The following is a 21443-nucleotide window of genomic DNA, read 5'->3' as shown; positions in this document are numbered from 1 at the left end:
GGTGAAGACAACTTCCTGAAGTTCAGAATGTGGAAGAAATGAGATTTAAGTCACTTTGAACGTGGCATGGTTGTTCTACTGGAATTTTCACACCTAACCATCTCTAGGGTTTACAGAGAATGGCCTGAAAGAGAAAATATCAATATAAGGCAACAGGAAGTCAAATAAGCACTGATTCCAACCACGGTATGCAGAATTCAATCTCTGAGCACACAAAACATCCAACCTTGAAGCAGACTCACCAACACTGGACAACAGAAGATGGAGAAACGTTGCTGGTTTGATGAGTCTCCATTTCAGCTCCACATCCAGATGCTAGGATCAGAATTTGGTGGAAACATCATGAAAACATGGATCAGGCTGCTGCTGGTGTAATGGTATGAGGGACATTTTCTTGGCAACTTTTGGCTCCTTAGTACAAACATGGCATGGTTTAACCACCACAGCCTAAGACCATGTCCATGCCTTTATGACCACAGTTTACCCATCAGGATTCAAACCACAGTCCACCAAGCATCAATATCCCAGCGACAGAGCAAGATTCAAACTCATCAAGTGACAATCTGGAACCTAACCAGCCACGGCCTGTTTCAGAGAAGAACATCAAAGGTTGCAGACCTCAAGAGAAGTGGCCAAAATCTTGCAGCAAAAATGAATGAGCAACAGTAAACGCAGATCTGATAAACATCCTGAAAAGACTTAAAGGAACAGCGGAGAAGATGCTGGAGAAAAGGGGCGGTTTGATCTGCTCATATGGAGCAGAGGGATTTGGCTTATTTGGTTCAGAGAATATAAACTAGCAGAGCTCTTAGATCCAAAGACTCTGGTCAACTAGTCCAGACCAGAGTCCAGACCAGAGTCCAGACTAAACATGGAGAAGCAGCATTTAGCTGTTATGCTGCAAACAAGTGGAACAAACTGCCAGTGGAGATTAAACTTTCACCAAATGTAGACATTTTTAAATCCAGGTTAAAAACATTTCTTTTCTCACGTGCCTATGCATGAAATCTGCATGATAACTTTTTAATCATTTTAATGTAATTTATTATTTTACTGTGATTATGTGTTGATGCCTTTTACTATTCTAAATATCTGTAATGCCTTTGTTTTATGTAAAGCACTTTGAATTGTCGTGTACATGAAATGTGCTGTACAAATAAACTGCCTTGCCTTGCCTTATAAAGGAAACATTGACCCCAACCAAGTCCAGGAGACAATGAGAGACTGAGCAACTTGTCAAGGACAGACGACAACTGAGGAAGCAATGAAAAAAAAGCCACAGTGGAGGAGAGAACAGCCACTGACCTGCATGCAGATCTTAAGGGATGATTGGCAAGCTTGCAGAGAACTGAAAACCTCAGAGCTCAGCACAAGAGGTAAAAGAAAGCAAGAACTACCTTCTACAAAGATCTCTTCAGGTTTCTCAAAGGCCTGTTTACAAAGGAGAAGAGTAGGTTGCTGAAGGAGCCTAAGAGAGAGCTGGAGGACCACCTGAATTAAACATGCAGAGACACCCACAGATGTGAACAAATGGAGATAACCTCAGAGAAGCCACCATTACCTCTCCAAATATGGCAATATTTTTCATTTTACATGTTTAATTACTGCACAGGTGGGTGTTTCTGCTGTGGCAGCTTCAAATTCCCTCTTTTGGATACGAGCGTGTCACAAATCACACTCGTATCTCCCAAAAATCAGATATTTTAAAAGAAAAAGCTATTGTCAGGAAATGCACAAATATTACTCTACTCTGTTAATCTGGAAGAAAAACAAAAGCACACCATTAGATAAAAGTGGGTGTTTAACCTGACATATATAATGGCATAAAAAGTAAATATTTCAGGTTCTTTTCCTGCTAGCTGCTGAGGCTGGTCAGTAGAAACTCTGCTGTATCCCAAAGCATCTCTGTGAAATTTCAAAGTACCATTTATTTTGTTCCAGGTGTTTATTAGCATGAATATAATGAAATGTAAAGAAGTCAAGCCATTTCACACACTTTATTTAAAGTTGTCCTAGTGGGATCAGGACTTCACTTAGAACAATGTCAACGAGTACATGAAGATAAACAACATCCAGCAGTGTACGTTAGGCACCAGTAATGCACCCTGAACTCAGACTGTAAAAAGCACAATCGAAGAACACATTCAAAGATACAGATTTAACACCTTTAGTGCATCAAACATCACACATCTGAACACAAACTCCACAGGTTGCTTCCATGTTTGATATTTACATCTAAACATTTTACAAGTGAACAAAGAAAAGACATCAGATCATAGAGCGAATAAAGAAAAGGCATCAGATCATAGAGCGAATAAAGAAAAGGCATCAGATCATAGAGCGAATAAAGAAAAGACATCAGATCATAGAGTGAATAAAGAAAAGACATCAGATCATAGAGCGAATAAAGAAAAGGCATCAGATCATAGAGCGAATAAAGAAAAGGCATCAGATCATAGAGCGAATAAAGAAAAGACATCAGATCATAGAGCGAAGAAGAGCCATCAGATAAATGAAAAAAACATCTAATCAAATCATGAAAAACAAGACACAAGATGATGGAGTGAACAAAGACATGAGATCATAGTGAACAAATAAACATCATAGGATCATAGAGCAACCAAAGGAAAAATATCAGACCATATTGTTTGAATCAAAACATAATGCAGCATTTCAGGAAACTTTTAAACGACTTTATTTACATTTAGATCTTTTAGTAACTAATTTAGTTCAGAGTTATGCGTCGGGTCTCGAACTTTCTCTTTAGTACTGCTTAGTTTTTGTGTTGTGAACATCAAACATTTTGGGTTACCTGGATGTCAATTTTATCAAATTCCCACTGTCTTCAAAACAAGCATGGCACCAATCCACTTTTATAAGTTACTCATAATCATTCTAGTTTATCAATAATTTTAAGTAAATTATTAATAAATGGATCAAAAGGTCTCACACAAGCTTTTGATATCTGTGTCTTAGCTGCAGTGGAAACCGTACGACCTGTTCAGCAACAGAAAATCATCAAACTTGTTGGAGTTTTCCTATAAAAGCAGAAATCTTGAATATTTATATTTATGCAGCTCATTGAAAACTCTGAAATACAGTGTTGTCCATTTCCTCTATCATTAAACTTCATCGCAACTGATGTTCTTTACATTGACTTAAATATTATGTGTTCTTTTTGTTTCCTGCTTTTGTTGGCAAGTTGCTGCATTTCAGTGGAATAATGTAACCAGACCAAGCCACATAAAAACTTCCAGCATCACAATTAATTGATGTCAGTTCAGAGGAAAGAATGTAATCCTCACTTCAAACTTTGCGGGCAAAGGCTCAATCCCAGTCCCGTAGTTGGTTCTACCATTCAGTCTAGCAGAATCCCTCTCGTTTTTTAGTGATCAAGGAATAATATTAATCAAAAAGTAGTCATTAAATCAGCCTCAAAGGTCAGTTAAACTGCTAGATGACCACTACTCCTTGATTAAACAAAAAGAGCCATTTTATCTCTTCAAAACAGAAAGGCAAGGCCAAGACGAGGATTTGGGATTGGATTGAATAAGATGAATGCACTCAAAGTGTTTTTAATTCCATCTCACAAGTCTGAACAGACTATCTTCTATATGTTTGACAGGAACCTAATATTTCCTTTGAAAGTTTTGCTAAAGATTTCAAGTTAGTGAAGCCAGCAAGCAGATCAGACATTTTAAAATACTCTAAGGGTACATTATACAACCTTAGACACCTCGGGTGTTACGTAAAAGCAACGAAATTCTAACATGGAGCCCTTCATGCAGCTTGTAGATCTATTATCAATTAAACAGAGTTAAAATTACTGTAGTCAACTTCAGGTCACTCGATTTGTACTGCATGGGAGAATCTCACATGCAGCTAACATAAATGTGTGAGCGGACCATTGAACATAGAAAATGACATACACAGAAAGACGAGGATTGAGCTCTTCTGGTAAAATCATAATTGCAGTTTACTGCTGTATAAGGTTGAAAGTTTCACAAATTGGAAATTTGGCTTAGCAAGTTGATGGCAGTGTCAATGTTTACCACAAAGCAAACTTCAGACCTGATGGTGAACATAATGTAGGCCCTAACAACTGATCAGACCAGCCTGGATAATGTAGTGTCACACATAGGATCAGTTCTTCCGGGAACTGTAGTTATAGATTAGGCCACTAGGAGGTGCTGCTCATCTTAAAATGAGCTATAATACAATCTAACAACCCCAACAGTCAAAACGTTTTTGTCTATTTCTGGAGATCGTTTGCACAGTGCAATGTATTTACTCAAAGATAAGGTGAATGATCATACAGAATTTCACCAAACTGCCCTCCATGCTTTACTTCTATAAATATTACTCTATAACTTAAAAATAAATCAATCATTTGGGGAGAAGACTGATGAAGCTGTCGGTAAACTGTGGCAGCAGAGTTATGATCATTACAACTCCCTGTCCATTCGTTTTCACTTCACTTAATTAAAGCTTACAGTAAATCTGTTTTTCATATCAACAGAGACGAGTGGCAGAATTAGTCTGTAGTCATTGTTTGTGTCCAGATTAGAAGCGAGGCATCAGAAGGAAGTCAGGGTGTTGTCGGTGATCCACCCTCCGTCAGTGTCTTGAAATGGACCGACAGAGACTCTTCCTCTGGGTTTGGTGGCCGTTTGTACTCCTCCCTGGTGATCAAATAAGACAGCAGCAACCCGAACAACACCAGCAAGAGCCCAAGGATGTTGGCTAGCACCCCTTCTGGGGCAAACTGAGAGTAGGTAGACCTAAAAACCAAGAGAGAAAAAATTTAGAAACTAGATTTTGGGAGACTGGCACAAACTATAGACACTCACCAGCCATTTTATCACATCCATCGTTACTTCTTAACACAAACACACTGCCTGACATAAAGACAAAAAGTCGCCACCTGGATTTAACTAAGCAAACAGGTGCGAGCCTCCTATTGGAAAAATTCCTGCATGGGCGACTATCTTTCAGCTGCAACAAGTTATTTAATCCCAACTGATGCACTGAGTAGCTTATCATTTCTTAAACAACCACAGGGGAAGACACATCCTGTGGTTGTGGAAAAGATGTTAGTGTGTTTCAGAAAAGTAAAATCATTGGCATCAAGCAGAGAAAATATCAAAGGAGATGCAGAAGCTAGTAACACTCATAAGAACTGGAAGCATAGTGGGGAACCACTGTATTCTAAGAAGAAAAAAAAGGTCTGAAAAAGGTCTGAAAAAAATCTTAAATGATGGTGATCAATAATCACTTAAACCTTTGGTAAAATTAAAATTTAAAAAAACAACAGTAGAACTCAGGACTATGTTCCACATGAACAGTGGGAAAGGAACGCCAAGAATTGGGACTGAACAGCTGTGCAATCACAAGAAAACCACTAATCAGGATGGGCATCGTTAGGTCTATTGTAGGGGGTTTTGAGCCACTAAAATGTTCTAAAGCCCCCCTAAAAAAATTATAAATTTATTTGAGCTAGGTTAAAAAAAATCAATGTATCAGTTTGAATCATTTCAAACTGAATAAATCCAATATGAATTTAAAGAACTTGGAGATCAGTTTTTTTATACATTCCCTTTTCCGGTAACGTGAGCCTACTCTTGCGTGACTTGCTGAGGCTCAGCGAGATCTTAGCATATGCACACATCTGCTTTCCTGTGTTGCCTCCATCCAAATTCAGCTTTTCTTACCAAGATAATATCACATTCAGATGTTTTTATGTGGATTATATTCACCTATAAAGTATTTTGCAGCGTATTACCACTCACATTAGCAGCTAACGCTAAGACAGCAGGCTCTCACATTAGCAGCTAACGCTAAGACAGCAGGCTCTCACATTTGCAGCTAACGTTAAGACAGCGGGCTCTCACATTTGCAGCTAAAGCTAAGACAGCAGGCTCTCATATTAGCAGCTAACGCTAAGACAGCAGGCTCCCACATTTGCAGCTAACGCTAAGACAGCGGGCTCTCACATTTGCAGCTAACGCTAAGACAGCGGGCTCTCACATTTGCAGCTAACGCTAAGACAGCGGGCTCTCACATTTGCAGCTAACGCTAAGACAGCGGGCTCTCACATTTGCAGCTAACGCTAAGACAGCGGGCTCTCACATTTGCAGCTAACGCTAAGACAGCGGGCTCTCACATTTGCAGCTAACGCTAAGACAGCGGGCTCTCACATTAGCAGCTAAAGCTAAGACAGCGGGCTCTCACATTTGCAGCTAACGCTAAGACAGCGGGCTCTCACATTTGCAGCTAACGCTAAGACAGCGGGCTCTCACATTTGCAGCTAACGCTAAGACAGCGGGCTCTCACATTTGCAGCTAACGCTAAGCGGCAGGCTCTCATGTTAGCAATTAATGCTAAGGCAGTGGGCTTTGATGTTTACAGCTAACGCTAAGACTGCAGGGTCCACCATGTTCCACAATAGGAAGTAATGTCATCACCCATGTACACAGTTTGAAATAAATCCAACTTGGTCATTTAAAGTCATTTCTTCTGGAACAGGAGAAGACGGAGAATTTCTCCTGCTCTGGTGTTTCGCCTATAGCATCACGGTCGTCAGGGAACTCGTACAGGACATTTTAAAAGTTAAACTTTTTTTCTGTCCTGAGTGTTGTTTTTGCTTGTTTGTTTTTTGGAGGGGTGGGGTTATTACTTGCTGTGAATTGGTGGAAACATTGCATTGTTCTGGTATTTCAGAAATGCATGTGTCAGATCAGATTACAGTAATCTGATTACTCTGATTTTGATTGTCAAGTAAATGCCCTCAGTATTTTATAAAAATAGATATCGGAGAATGTCTTTAATATTTTATAAAAACAAAAAAAAAAGAAAAGGTGGCGTTACACAATTAGCTGTAAATGAATCAATGCTGAAACGAATCAGATTTAATAGACACTGAACTGAAATAGGCTGTTATGAATCGAATCAATTCAGAAAATTAATGAAGATGCCTGGCCCTAAATTTATTGTTTCCATTTTTGATTTAATGATCGTGGTGTTAGTGATCTATGAGTTGTGTTCAGGGATGTCTGGAAAAAAGCACAGTGAAGTTTCCCATTTGAAATCCCAGTAGCCAAATCCAGTCAGTCAATATAGGAGGAGTCTTTTAAAAGATGAAAGTAAGCTGCAGTCTGCTCCAGCTAGTTAACAGCAAAAACTTGGTTGTTATTGATAAAGTAGGCGCTCCCTGTTTTACAGGGATTTGCTAGCTCTGTTTAGTTAAAATCTTGGCATGATTTTAACTTCTCTTACTGTCTGATTAGCTCTGAGACCAGAGACATCTGCTGAGGACATGAGTCCGAAGGATTTAACAGGAAGTCTGACCCTCAAAAATGTAGAGTTCTATTATTCCAATAATATAAACAGTTGAGCTGCCCATTGTAGAGGACATGGAAAGAAGACAGAGAAAATGAAGCAGGTGTTTGTAGAAAGAGTCCAAACAGATCCAGAGATAGAAGAAGCAACTTCTTCTACTAGTGTGTCTGATTTAGGTCACAAATCCAACGTAGCAGACAGATGATGCTGAACAGCTGCCCACGAAATTTGGTTCACAGAACAGAGCATTTTATTCATTTCTGCAGCAATAATGAAGGTGGAGACACCCCAGAAAAGTCTGGAAAGAGTTTGACCCTTTTCTAAACTTCTATCTGGGCAGATTTCACTATGAGCTTTAAAACAGCTCCTGGGATCTATTTTGTTTTTGAGTAAATTCACATCCTGGTTGAATCAGTCTGCAGAGCAGAGATGGTGACCTGTGACGGGACGCTCGGTGGTTAGTTGTATCACAGCAAGGTTTTCATTGTTAACTTGTGATTCTATATTGACTGTAAAAGTGAACGTGAGTGATCCCAAATATGACAAAACAGGTATAGAAAAAGAATAGATGAGCAAACCTGCAAGTTATATAATAGGAAGTGGAATTAATGAGGTTGTTCTACAGTAGTGGAAAAAATTTTCAGACACCATTAAATTTTTACACAAGCTCAAATGTTATCATGAAATATTTCAGTTTTAATAGTCTTTAGGATTTGTTTAGTATTTTGACTGTGACCTACTAAAAGAAATTGCACCCGAACACCCAAGAGTAATTCTTAATGTAATATTTCACAAAGGCATGGAGTGTCCGAAAACCTTTTTCCACCACTGTAGTCAAACATTTAGCATTTATATAATTACATCCAGAAGAACTCAACAGGAGGGCTCAGATTGAGAGTGTGGTTCAGGGAACAGGAGACATCATTTTCACACATGGATTGGCCACCACAGAGTCCAGACCTGAACCCCATGGACAGTCTTGGGGATGTGCTGGAGAAGGCTTTGTGCAGTGGTCGGACTCTTCCATCATCAATCAAAGATCTTGATGAAAAACACTGGATGGAAATAAATCTTACGACATTGCAGAATCTTATCAAAACAATCACACAGCGAATGCTGCCGTAATCAAAGCTAAAGCCAGTTCAAAGAAATATCAGTGTGACCTTTTGCTTTTGGGATGGTGACTGTTTTTTGGCCAGGCAGTTTATCTAACCAGCCAATCACATGGCAGCAATTTAAAACATTTAGTCATGATGAAGACAACTTACTGAAGTTCAATCTGAGCATCAGAATGAGGAAGAACGGGGATTTAAGTGACTGTGAGTGTTGCATGGTTGCAGCAGAAGACCACACCGGGTGCCTTCTGTCAGCTAAGAACAGGAAACTAAGGCTACAATTCACACAATGTCACAAAGCTCAGATCATCTCCACCTGCTTTCTAGAACATGACGATAAGTTCGCTGGACTCCAACGACCTCCACAGCCACCAGATCTCCATCCAATAGAGCAGCTTTGGGATCAATATGCATGTGTAGCAACTGTATGATGCTATTACGTCAATATGGAGCAAAATCTCTGAGGAAGTAAGCAACTAAACCAGTGGACCTGATAAAGTGACTGATAAGTGTAATACCACAAGGAATGTTAAAAATAAATAAGCCACAACATAAAACATAGAAATAATAGAATAAAAACAAAGAGTAAATGTGCAAAGTGCATAAGCTGATGTGCAAAATCGAACATTAGAGATTAATAGCAAAATATGTAAATAGTAATAATAAAAACAGACGAGTTGGATGAACAGATGCTGACAGACAATAAAACACTCACGAGATGCTGAAAAGGAGTTTCTCTGTGATGCCGAGCAGGCTCGTCCCAATAGCCATGACCAGCAGGGTCAGGCCACAGAACACATGGATGGGCAGGTACATGGCTCGCAACCATGACGACGCGACAGGAAACAGGAAGAACAGCAAACCCATCACCCACTGGCAGACACAGATGAGTAGAAGGTGAATGTTTTGATCCACATTAGATTAGCGTTATACTCTGTGTTTACCTGTAAGCTGAACATGATTAAGGTGGCCAGGCCGCACCAGCTGTGCAGAGAGTACATGTCTGGAATATTGGCTGCTCTGTGGAAGTCAAACACAGCTACAACACCTGCACACACAATCAGACACACACGCATACACCTTCAGACTTTCATCAAACCATCTTCATTTATCAGACATGGGCTTCTTTTTCTCTCACCTACGATGCTGATGATGAGGGCGAGCAGGTGGATGATGCCATGAAGCAGCTTCACGTTCTTCTTTGCCTCGTTACGAAACACTCTGTAGACCAGGATGGCTGGAGAGAAGGAGACTTCATCAGCATCAAAATATCTTAAAATATAAATAACCAGTCAAAATTAAAATCAGCTTCTTAGTAAACTTTTTTCTATGTTTAAATATTTTATTGAGTAAAGAAGAAAATTTCTACTGTAGAAACACCAGAAACGCTTTAATGAGTAGTGTGACCAAACTCCTGTTTATTATATTACTCTCATCCAGGGCTCTAAATGAACACCCGCCAAATGTGGGTTAAAATAGATTTTTAAAAGGAATAACTAAAAACTTGCTGTTCAGTTTAGGTTATAAATAAATTAAGTTATTTGTCGTGGCAGAGCTAAAGAAAGTGACGTGTAAAAGGAAAATCTAAAATGTGGTGGAAAGAACAATGCTGACTTCAACCTGTAACAATTCTGTCAACATCAATTTAAGCTTTAAATATAATGTTATGCAATAGTTACTTTCCCTGGTTACTAGTTACACTTATAAAGTTGTGACTCTTTTTGGGAGAAGAAGCTAGGAACTACTACTAATTACTTTTTTAAAATGAAATGTAGAGCACTGGTTACTGGTTGAAAACTTATTGATTCATCATTGGTTGTCATGTGGTACTTTGAAAATTTGTCCATGTTTTGTTAGCAGTGCAAAAACTTGACGTTTATTTAGGCACATTTCATGTACAAAACAATTCAAAGTGCTTCACATAAAACAATAAAATCATTACAGATGTAATTAATGCAAAGAAAGCATTAAAAAGTAAAGCATAGATCACAATAAAATCATGATAAGATCATAAATCAAATTAAATCAATAAAAGCAAAGTAAAATATTCAGCCTAGCTGCTAGCTGCCCTTCCTCCCAGTCATAACTAGTTTGGGAACCACTGATTTATGTAATGTTGTAAAAAATCTGCAAGGCTGCAGTTAAAAGTAGATCATTTCCAATATGTTGAGGGTAAAAGTCACTTTGCTCCTTACTGGAACAGAATGTTGAAAGATTGTTAAAGTTGTTTCGTTACTTCTCCAGTTCATTCAGCAGCATCAGGATGGATCTGCTGGGTGAGCAGCTGACAGCCATCAGCAGTACTGGGGTCCCTCAGGGGGCTGGATTCCCCCACTTCCTCTTCACCCTCTACACCATGGACTTCAACCACCACAGAAACCACACAAATTCAGATGTTTTCTGACAACTCTGCAGTGGTTAGATATATCAGAGGGTGATGAGGATGATTACAGGGTTGTGGTGGATAACTTTGTTACGTGTTGTGAGCAGAACCATCTTCAGCTTAAGGTAGCAAGAACAAAGTAGCTGGTAAGCTGGAGCTGGATTTCAGGAGGATTCGGAGACCTGTGACCCCTGTTTCCATCCCGGGGGTTAATGCAGAGGTATGGAGGGTTATAGATACCTTCAGTGTACACACTGATTATGAACTGGACTGGAACCAAAACACCAATGCTGTTTACAAGAAAGGTCAATTTCCTGAGTCTGGCTGAGGTCTTTTAATATCTGTTAGATGATGTCAGATGTTTAATGACTCAGTGGTGGCTAGCTCTATATTTCATCCACATACTGAAGGCAGACAGTAACACTAAAAGGCTCAGCAAATTGATCAGCAAAGCCAGCAACATTGTAGGGATTACGGAAAACACTTCACACCCACTCCATGATGAGCTGGTCAGTAAAAACAGCTTGTTCAGTAACAGACTTATTTCACCATGCGGCACCACCGGATGCCCCAGGAAGTCATTTCAACCTGTGGCTATCAAACTCTACAATTACACCCTCAGTGATAAATATTTAACAAGCAATATACATATTGCTTATATTTTATCCAAATAATCTTTTTTGCTGGATAATATTTTGTTAATTCTTGTTATTTCCTGTTATCTCCAATGGAGCACTGTTACAAAAGAATTTCCTCTTGGGAATTAAAGCAACATTACACATGTTCCTAGTCTTTCTGACTCACTTATGTACATTTCTGGAGTCATCGTTTCCCCCTGTAACCTCTTAAAGGTTGAGAAACTGCATTTCACGAATTTCTTTTCCAGCCCGGAGGATTGCATGATCCTCTACGCCATTGTGTCACAAACCAGCAACTGGTTATCAACACACTGGCTGTTTTGGATGGACCTCGGCTAATCAACAAAGAAACCCAAGAGGAAATTATCGGAGGAAGAGAGGAAAAGACAGAGAGAAAGTGACAGAGCAAGACATGACACAAAATTCGACAGTGGACTGACTTTTACTGGCAGGACAGAGCTCAGAGAAGAGAGGGGATGTAAGATGGATGCTAAATTAGACTAATTGTTCAGGGGCACCAACTTTTCCATCTTTTCTCAAAGTGTTTTTGTTTTAAAAGTAATGGCTTTTGTTCTTGGATTTGAGATATTTAAATAATGTGAATTGAATAAACCTTTCAAGGATTATTTCATATATTAATTGTGAAACTGGAGATCATCAAACCAACTTTACCTTGTTACTAAAACCTAAATTTTCCAGCATCAAAGCTTTCATTGAAATGTGTTGAATGTCAGAAATGCAAAAATGGATAAACATATAAAAATAAAAGTGAAGAGACAAAGCATAGGTTCATAATGACGATGGAGCAGTACATAAAGCATAGAATGTGTAAAGGTCTTACCACCATATAAAGACACTGTTCAGAACAAAGTCTTTAACTGTGTGTCTTTTTTACAAAAGCAAAAGGTTCTCGCACTTCATTATTGTGTTCATATTCAATCCTTTTCTTTTGGCCACCTGAGCCAGTAGCTTTCCTCTTTTTCTTTCGAGCATCTTTGTTTCTTTCCACCACAAGTACTAAAATTCATTGAAAAGAAGCCAAAGATGCAGATTAGGATATAAAAAAGAAGCATGCTGTCAAATGTAAGTACATTAGGATGGACATGTGTTTGTGCCTGTGTGAAGAACTCCCCAGGGTGTTTCCATCTCACATCAACCTCCCATCCCAGTCCCCACCTAATGTCCAGCTGACCTTTTCCTCTATTGCTCTAATACAATCTAGCACAGAACCAGTTGAGCTAATGATGTTACTCTCATTAGCGAAAGTACCCAGTGCTGCAGAGACACAACCACTGAGGAGGATAACTGGCGTGGTCTTCATTTAAGGGTACAGACACATCAACGGGGTCTGGAGGCAGAACAAACACATCAGACAACAATTTGGCTCCCGAACTGTTAATTAAATGCATAAATTTTTCAGGAATACGAGTGTCACAGAGGCTTTAGAGACTTTAACATTCGAAACCACAGTTAACAACAGTTTGGACATTTAACCTAAAGTTTTCCTGAAAATAGACAAAAGGAAGAAAAGAGTATGTGGAGAATACATGGCCACAAAAATAAGTTCATTAAAAGAAATCCCCAAAATACGAGCCAGAATTATTCTCTAATTCTTTCTTGTAACTCTCAGTAAGCTTAATAAGGCAAGCAGAGAGAGTGTATTACTTTTATAAGTACCCCATGCTTAACTTCCAGAAAGACATTTTCCCTTCTCAGGCATCAAAAACAGATTATCATTAGACATTATTTCATGATGTGGGCCCAGATATTCGTCTCACCATAGGAGATCTCTGACTAGGATTCTAAAATTTATTTTTAAATAAAGTAAAATAAATATTTTCATATTAAACAGATATCCTTCACACTAATTCAATAATTCTAAAATCTTAGAAGACATACATTTTCCTATTTTGTTACACTAAAACCTAAATTACCTTTTTGTGACATTTCACACTGAAATCCACAAATATTTAATAAATTTGTCATAAAGTAAAGAAAATTTTAGATAAAAACGTAGCTTTGAAGGGGTTGAGATTAAAGCAACAGGATGAAGATTATTACGAGGTTGAAAGATAAAATACATCCATATGAAAAGCTTTTTTTTTTTTACTCTCAGTTTTACTGGATTTTCTATAAAGTATGTAATTATGTAACTACAAGAAGTACAGTGTAGAGATAAAAAGTGCAGTAGAACAGAGTTTTATAAACCCAAATGAGGATGTAGGGATTATTTGTTTGTTTATGGCTTTTCCAAGCAATCACATCTTGAAATTGATGAACATTACCTCAGGGCTTGTCATGAAAAATCGAGAGCGAGCCAGGGTTTTATAAAAGGACATGAAGAACGATGGCTGGAGAACTGTTTGTTGGGATCAAAAAAAGCTCAAATTATGTCATTTTTCAGTGATCACTTGGGTTGTGAATCACTTTACTTCCGTTGGCTAGGGTCCTTCTCAGTTAGTCTGCAGCTGTTTTCTTGTTTTACTAGTCAAGATTGCAGTTGCTAAGCAACACCACATGAGTTGAGCTAATGTTTCAGCTTCATCCACCAGGATGTCCAGCAATCTTTATTATAAAGTTGACATATTGGGCTCCTACAGAGAATATAGGCTATGATGGAGTGAAACGGTGAATCATGGTTTATTTGGACTAAAAACTTTGTCAATGATGCTAAAAAACAAAACAAAATGCATACTAAGACAGGCAAAAAACTGCATGGTGTATCATAAAAGGTCTTAATCCCAACTGGTATCACCCATAAGAGGTTTAAAGTTTCCAAGTTTTTTTATGCTTTCATTTTCTCTGAAGCAGTAGATCATTCCAGAAGTTGGGGAACTGAACTGACTGATTCAAAGGTTAAATCTTTCTAACGTATGAGTCTCAGTTCCATCTCATAGCTTAACTTCTTAACGCTTCTAGTGACCAAACACATCTAAACTCTGAAAATACTCAACCTTTCACATCTTTCTTGCACCACATTCGCCATTTTGGTTTATTTACCAACCACTTTGTTTATTGGAGGTATGTGAATCCGCACACGTCACATAATTAAACAAAAGCAATCAGGGAAATGATGTGGGTGTGTGCATGCAGACTGGACACAACATGCGCTGCATGAGAGTGCCTGGATTATGACAGGTGTGGAATTTAAAAACCGAAGAAGTGGAAACCGTTGAGAGATGCTAGTGTTTGCTGACTTGCATCTTTAATGTCACCAAGTAAAATTCTCAGTTGGATTATTCTGTCAAAGCTTGACTGGATGTGGCACAAAAACACACACACACAAGCTCATACACTGGTACAAATCACTCTTGCTTTTTTCTATTAAATCTCTGTATTGCTTCTCGATTGGGTTTGGGGGGGGTGATGAGCATCTGCTCATTGTTAACTTAATGCAACAGGTCAGCAACACAGTAGCTTGAGGCAACAACACGTCTACACTCATAAACACAGCCGCACACCATTCAAATGCAGCATCTTGTTACGATGACCTGCTTCCTGTTTCCCTGAATTTAAAGAACAGTATCCAAAATGACTCCTCGTAACCATGACTACAGATTGGATTAAAGATATCAGTGCCATCAGTCCTGTGACAGACAAAAGGAGACTTACTGCAAATTATTGTTCACCCTGCTTTAATGTTTCAGCTGAGCCAAAACCACTCTGTTGTCCTATTAGTGGCTCCAATATTTCAAAGCAGTTAAAAATAAAAAGGAGACATTAACTAAAGAATCCCTGACTTAGAATATGAAGATCAATTCCCCCAAAATTCTGAAAAACTAGTCAGCTGATGTAAAACAATGAAGCATCTCTTCTCTGCTCTCTCTGAGCTACAGCTCAGTTTGTCTGTGGAGTTCAAACTGTTGATTAAAAAAATTAAATAATAAGCAGTAGGTTACAGCAGAAAGAATAAATGCAGTGCCACGGCTGTATATTAGGTTTTAATTTAGCCTAAAAGATATAAATGGAAGCTACGGGAAGGATACAATCACCTTTCCTAACTCGTCTTGATGAGGGAGCTAGCTTACCTGAAGTCACGTTTGAAATTATACTAAAGTAGATTTGTTTTAATTGGGTCACAATGAAGCGAAATGAATTGGTTATAATCATAAAGTGCCTTGAGATGATTTTGGTGTGAATTAGCTTTATATACATAAATTGAATTGAATTGAACTGAACTGAAATTAAGTTAAATTAAATGAGATGTACAGATTATCAGTTTTCTATTACATCTGGTCATATTATAAGGCCAAAGGAGTCCTAAAAATTATTGTGGAAGTACACCTTAAGAGCTTTAAAAACAAATTAAAGAAGCCAGTTTACTTAAACAGTGGTTTTTCATGTATGACCCGAGTATCCTGGCATCCTGTCCTAGTCCCCTATCCTGATGTAAATATAAACATTTAACTCAAAATGTCACATATTACATAACATTTGTTAGTTATGCACGACTTTATTTAATTTTTGTCCAGATAAAGTCATTCATCCTCCAAAACTGCCCACACTTTAGCGCAATGACCGTACATGGTCAGTCCATATCCCATGATTTATGACAAATCCTTCAGTCATGCGGTCTGAAGGATTTGGGATTGGAAATGTAGGATTTAAAACAAAACAAACAAAAAAAAAAATTAAAACAGTTCTCTAAATTTTTCTGAAAACACGTGGAAGAAAATTTCTTCATATCTTCACTGGAAGTTTTCCTTTTTTAGACTGTCCATCGTGTTGAAGCGGCGTAGACTCACCATCACCCTGCAAGAAGATCAGGCCCAGCACCATACAAAGAGGATGCAGGTTAAACTCCTGGGCTGAACCGTCCCAGGCAAAACCTCCTCTGTAGTGACCCATCCACACACCAGTGAGCACTACCGACACCAGTCCCAGCACCTGTGACGCGCCCACTAGCCCTGCAAACACAGAGCCGCCATGACGTGGACCCGACTCCTCCATGGTCTGAGAGACAGAAACAAAAAGATAAAACTGAATTTAGTTTGGAAGATGAAGTGGGCCAAGAGTCATATCACCAGGTTCTTTTCTTTTGGTCATTTTCCCCTTTTATTATTGACTTTGAATGAGAGTTTGTTGCCATGAAACACAAGACCAGTTATGATTTTACCATGGCCTAACTTTCTTTTGGGGGTGGGTTTTTTTTTTAATGCACTGAGCATGGTCACACATATAGTTACTACCAAAACACTGCTCTGCTGCTGCTGTATGCAGCCTGTTTAATCAGAGACAGGGACAGAGAGTTCTTTAACAAGCACAAAAGTAAGCATATGACAACAAACAATGCTGCTGTCCATGGGGCTGAAGGAAACAACGGATCACCTGCTCGTTTGGATGATTTAATTAATTAAATTAAATTAAATAAACAAACACACAAAGCTGACAAATTAATGCTATTCTTTTCAAGAAATATCAGGAACCTTATTGAATATTTAAGTGTAACCTGAATGTGGACTATTTTTAGGGCTACCTCTTAAAGTATCAGCTAATTTTCTTTAGTGGAGCTTCTCTGTCTTTCAGTGGAGCCGAGCTCCCCTTAGCTCCCCCATAATTTGAACCCTGATTAGATGGCTCTTTTTCTATCCTTATGACATCACTATGGTCTTACTGGCACATGGTCTACAGCAGGGGTCTGCAACCTGCAGCTCCGGAGCAGCAAGTGGCTCTCTGGACCTGCCACAATGGCTCTTAATACAGAACTTGTTTTTTAAAGTAAAGATATAATAACAGGTGCTGTTTGTTTGTTTTTTTGTTGTTGTTTTTTTTCCCCAATCTTTCAGTCAATAATTGCATTGAAAGTACCAGTAATATTTTTCCATCTATTTTTCTTGTCATTAGGTTGGAAACTATAGGCTCTTTATCCTTTTACAGAATTTTCCACAAATATCTACATCCCATAGAAAAAAAGTCTGTCTATCTTCTTTTTGCGAATGTTTTATGTTTTTCTTTATTTTAAAAACTAAAAATAGAAATAAAAATGTGGTTCTTCAAAATGACAGCGAATTTCCTATAGTAGATATTTATCAAAAATTAAAAGTTAAAAATGTATGGTTCTAAATGAGTTTTATTTAGGCTGAGGGGAAAATGGCTCTTTGGATTGAAAAGGTTGCAGACCGCTGGGTTACAGCTACAATTTTGTTTGATAATATTCCAATAATATTCCTTCAATAATATATAGTAAACCATGTTTTACTTTGGTCCACATCTAACATTCTAATTTTACACATACATGAGGAATTTGAAACATTTTCCTCACAGAACTGTCAGATTCTCCGGAGGTCTGCAGTCAGTCCAAAGCTTGGGTTAAGTTAAGTTAAAATATCTGTAAATATCTCTTAACTGTGGATACATTTCTACAACCATACAAGTATCTCACTTATCACAGAATAAGATATGGAAATAGAGTATGGGGATCCTAAGCCAGGATTCTGAAAAAGGAAGTTTCCAAAAAACTGAGTTAGAATTATGAGATATTACCATTAGAATTTTTAAATACTAAGTCATAAACTATCTCAGTCCATACTGAGTAAGAATTCCAAAAAGTCAGAATCCTAGAATGTGGCGTATAGTTCTAGAAAACTGAGTGATAGTCTGAGAATACTGACACAAAATTCTATAATAGAGTAAAATTCTAGAATGCGACTTATAGTTTTAGAACACTGAAATACTTTGAGAATACAAAATTCTAGAATAAAGTCAGAATTTTGAGAAACTCCTGTTATAATTTTAAGATACTAAGACATAGTTCTAAAATTTTGTCAGAATTCTAGAATGTAAGCCATGGTCATGACATACTAAGTCTGAATTTGAGATACTACCATTATATTTTCTGAAATACTGAGTCAGAATTTTAGAATACCGAGTTAAAATTCTAGAATACCGAGTTAAAATTCTAGAATACCGAGTCAGAATTCCAGAATACCGAGTTAAAATTCTAGAATACCGAGTCAGAATTCCAGAATACCGAGTTAAAATTCTAGAATACCGAGTCAGAATTCCAGAATACCGAGTTAAAATTCTAGAGTACCGAGTCAGAATTCCAGAATACCGAGTTAAAATTCTAAAATACTGAGTTAGAATTTCAGAAAGTGATTTATAATTCTAGAACATTGAGTCAAAGTTCTAGAAAAGTGAGTCACAGTTCTAGAACACAGTCAGAATGTTGAGAAAACTACCATTATAATTTTGAGATTCTAGTTATATCTTAGTTCTGGGGTACCAAGTTAGAATTTCAGAACAATGAGTAATAATTATAGAATACCGAGTCAAAATTCCAGAGGACTGAGTCTGAATTTTCAGATTCTTCTATTATATTTTTGAGATACTAAGCCATTGTTCTGAAATACTCAGTCGGAAATTTTAAATTCAACTAATAACCTCAGTTACAATTGTGAAATTTTAAGATACTTTTCAATTCGTTACTGTGAATTCATTTAAGCCACACAAAAATTCTTGGACATTAAGCAATTATTTCTTAAATACTAAACCAGTGTTTTGGTATGCTGATAATCTTGGAAAAGTCTGTAAATGATAAATTAGAAAATCTAAAATATTACTGAGTCTCTGCTTCTTTTTTATTTTGGAAGTCAAGTTCTTAAATACTGAGTTTGTTTTCTGCCATTTGTATGTCACAGAGTTTTATTTATTATTTAATTGTTTCTTTGTTTGATCATTAATTTATTTACAACCTTGTGGAAGTGGTACATTATGGAATACAAAACTTCATTCCATAACGTAGATATCGGGACTCTCACTAAACCACAAATAAATAAACAAATAAATAAATAAATAAAAAACAGTTCAGAAATTGAAAGATTTGTTGATGTTTTTGCATCGCAGAAAAAAAAAATTGATGAGCTTCAGATGAACAGACACCCTGACTTTATCAGTCGAATAGCTTGATAAACTTATGACTTCATCTCCACCCCAAACTTGAGCTGGAAAAACTGCGAAGTAGCAGACTCGCCCACCATGCTACTGTGCTTCACCTGTTTTTGTTTTTATTATAGTAAAGAGTCGTACATGTAAATAATGCTGTTGGACGAAATAGACAACAAATAGCTAACTCCTAAAAAAATTTATTAATTAATTTTAAAAAATTAAAATAAATTAAATGAAAAAAATGGAAAAATATCAGGTAAACTATAACTTTCACTAACTTACTTTAATTTTTAAAACATGGCTAAAGGACACCCTCTCTTTTTTATTTTTATGACACAAACCAGACAGAACAGTCATGTTTTCTATCATGTTTTCTATCATGACGTTGCAGATAAAACAGGAAGCGTCTCGCGCAGCTGGTGAGAATTAGGCTACATGAAAACCTGCGCAGAAAGGAAAGAAAAAGTTTTCCCGCTTGGTCATCAGAGCTGCTAATTACCACCACCTCATCTGGCCCATGGTTCCGATCCAAACATCTGACTCCATGCTTTGGCATTAAAAACACGGTCACAAGAATCACATTAAAAACAAAACCGGAATCGTGATCATCCACGCTCCCACTGCGAGCGGCGACACCTGCCACCTGTCAGCAGCATGACGTCTCATATTCAGTCTGTTTAATGATCTGAGGTTGACGGTTATTTACTAAACAAAACAGCTTGTTCCCGCGTGGGAAAATAAACACGCAGATTAAAGAGCTCACGAGGAGAAACACTTACTGCGCTCGAGGATCCGCGCTGGTGTGTTGAGGAAGTCCGTCTGGACTTCACAGATCCGCCTTCCTCCTCCCTCCCACTGACCCTGCAGAGCTGTGGATGTCTGTGCGCGCGCGTGCGAGCTGTTAAACAAGCTCGTGCGATCTCAGGACAAAATGATGAAAAGCGGACTGAACCTGGTCTTTCATGAAAATCATCCTTCTAATATTGCCTGTCATTATGATGATGACAGGCAATGACCTAAAGGCGACATAAATAGACCACCTAACCGATGACACGTCACCATCACGTCACAAGACGTGACGTGGACCCCTTACAGCGGGTGGGACGGACGGGGGGGGGGGGGGGGGGGGGGGGGGTGACAGTGTGGATTGATCCTCAGTGGAAAGGACTGTTGCCTTGGCAATGCTGGAGCCAGGATAGAGTATAGGTGAGGAGAGGAAGAGGAGGAGGATGGTGGCGCCTGTCTTTGAATCACAGATGCTTATTAGATGAGAGGCTGGAACATTGCCACAATCAGCTTTGGATTAGTGCTTTTATAAGCAAAAGTGTAGAGGCACAACTCACTTCTCCCAGACTTTCTTTTCAAACCTCCTCTGTTTATATTCTAATGATAACGGAGCATGTCAGCTGCATCCTGTTGGTTCATAAATTATCGTAAATGTCTTCAGCAGTAGTGGAACGCTGTACAATGCACTCCAGCTTTTTCTCTGTAAGGCAGACAAAAGGTGAGTTTCCAAACTCAATTAAATGAACATAATCCTGACTCAAACATGAGGGATTAGCTGGAATTGTGTCACACTGCTGAACAAACAAGCTGGTGATGGAATGAGGGGAGACTTTTAAGAACAAGGTGGAGCCCGTCACAGGTGAGAGGGATGAGTCATCTGGATCCCTGCCAGCCACCATGCCCACAAGGAAGCAGGAAACTAAAGAAAAAAGTGAAGAATCAGTGAGTATCAAGAAGCTGAGCACAGAGAACTGGTCAGTCACTGTGTGAGATGGGGCAGAAACAATCACCTCATCTTGAACACAAACAAAACAAAACAGATGATTGTTGACTTCAAGAGGAACAAGAGTAAACAAAACACTGTTTACATCCTGGGAGAAGAGGTGGAGGTGGTGGAGGAATATAAGAACTTCAGTTTAGCCAGATAACAGGCTAGGCTGGAAATGCAACACAGAAGCATCTAGATTAGGGCTATTCACTTTGGGTCTACAATGGTTGCAGTCCTGCAGGTTTTCAATGTTTCCCTGCTCCAACACACCTGACTTGAAATAAATGTATACAACAGCCTAAGAAATT

At 38.3% G+C, this 21443-nt stretch overlaps 1 protein-coding gene across 1 annotated transcript; it reads right to left on the bottom strand.

Moving 5' to 3' along the window:
- Window positions 1-1983: 1983 nt before the first annotated feature.
- On the bottom strand, window positions 1984-20370 carry LOC121632476 (transmembrane ascorbate-dependent reductase CYB561). The gene is made up of 6 exons (XM_041974028.1): window positions 20141-20370; window positions 16220-16427; window positions 9592-9690; window positions 9398-9501; window positions 9169-9326; window positions 1984-4781 (listed from the first exon to the last, which is right to left on the bottom strand). Exons 2-6 carry the CDS (start codon window positions 16422-16424, stop codon window positions 4589-4591), a joined length of 759 nt encoding a protein of 252 aa, XP_041829962.1. The 5' UTR covers window positions 16425-16427; window positions 20141-20370; the 3' UTR covers window positions 1984-4588.
- Between the last annotated feature and the right edge of the window lie 1073 nt (window positions 20371-21443).

The sequence above is a fragment of the Melanotaenia boesemani genome, chromosome 2 (genome assembly GCF_017639745.1).
Source record: "Melanotaenia boesemani isolate fMelBoe1 chromosome 2, fMelBoe1.pri, whole genome shotgun sequence".
Classification (NCBI taxonomy): domain Eukaryota; kingdom Metazoa; phylum Chordata; class Actinopteri; order Atheriniformes; family Melanotaeniidae; genus Melanotaenia; species Melanotaenia boesemani.
Note: the sequence above shows the minus strand (reverse complement) of the source record. Positions and strands in the feature narration are given on the sequence as shown.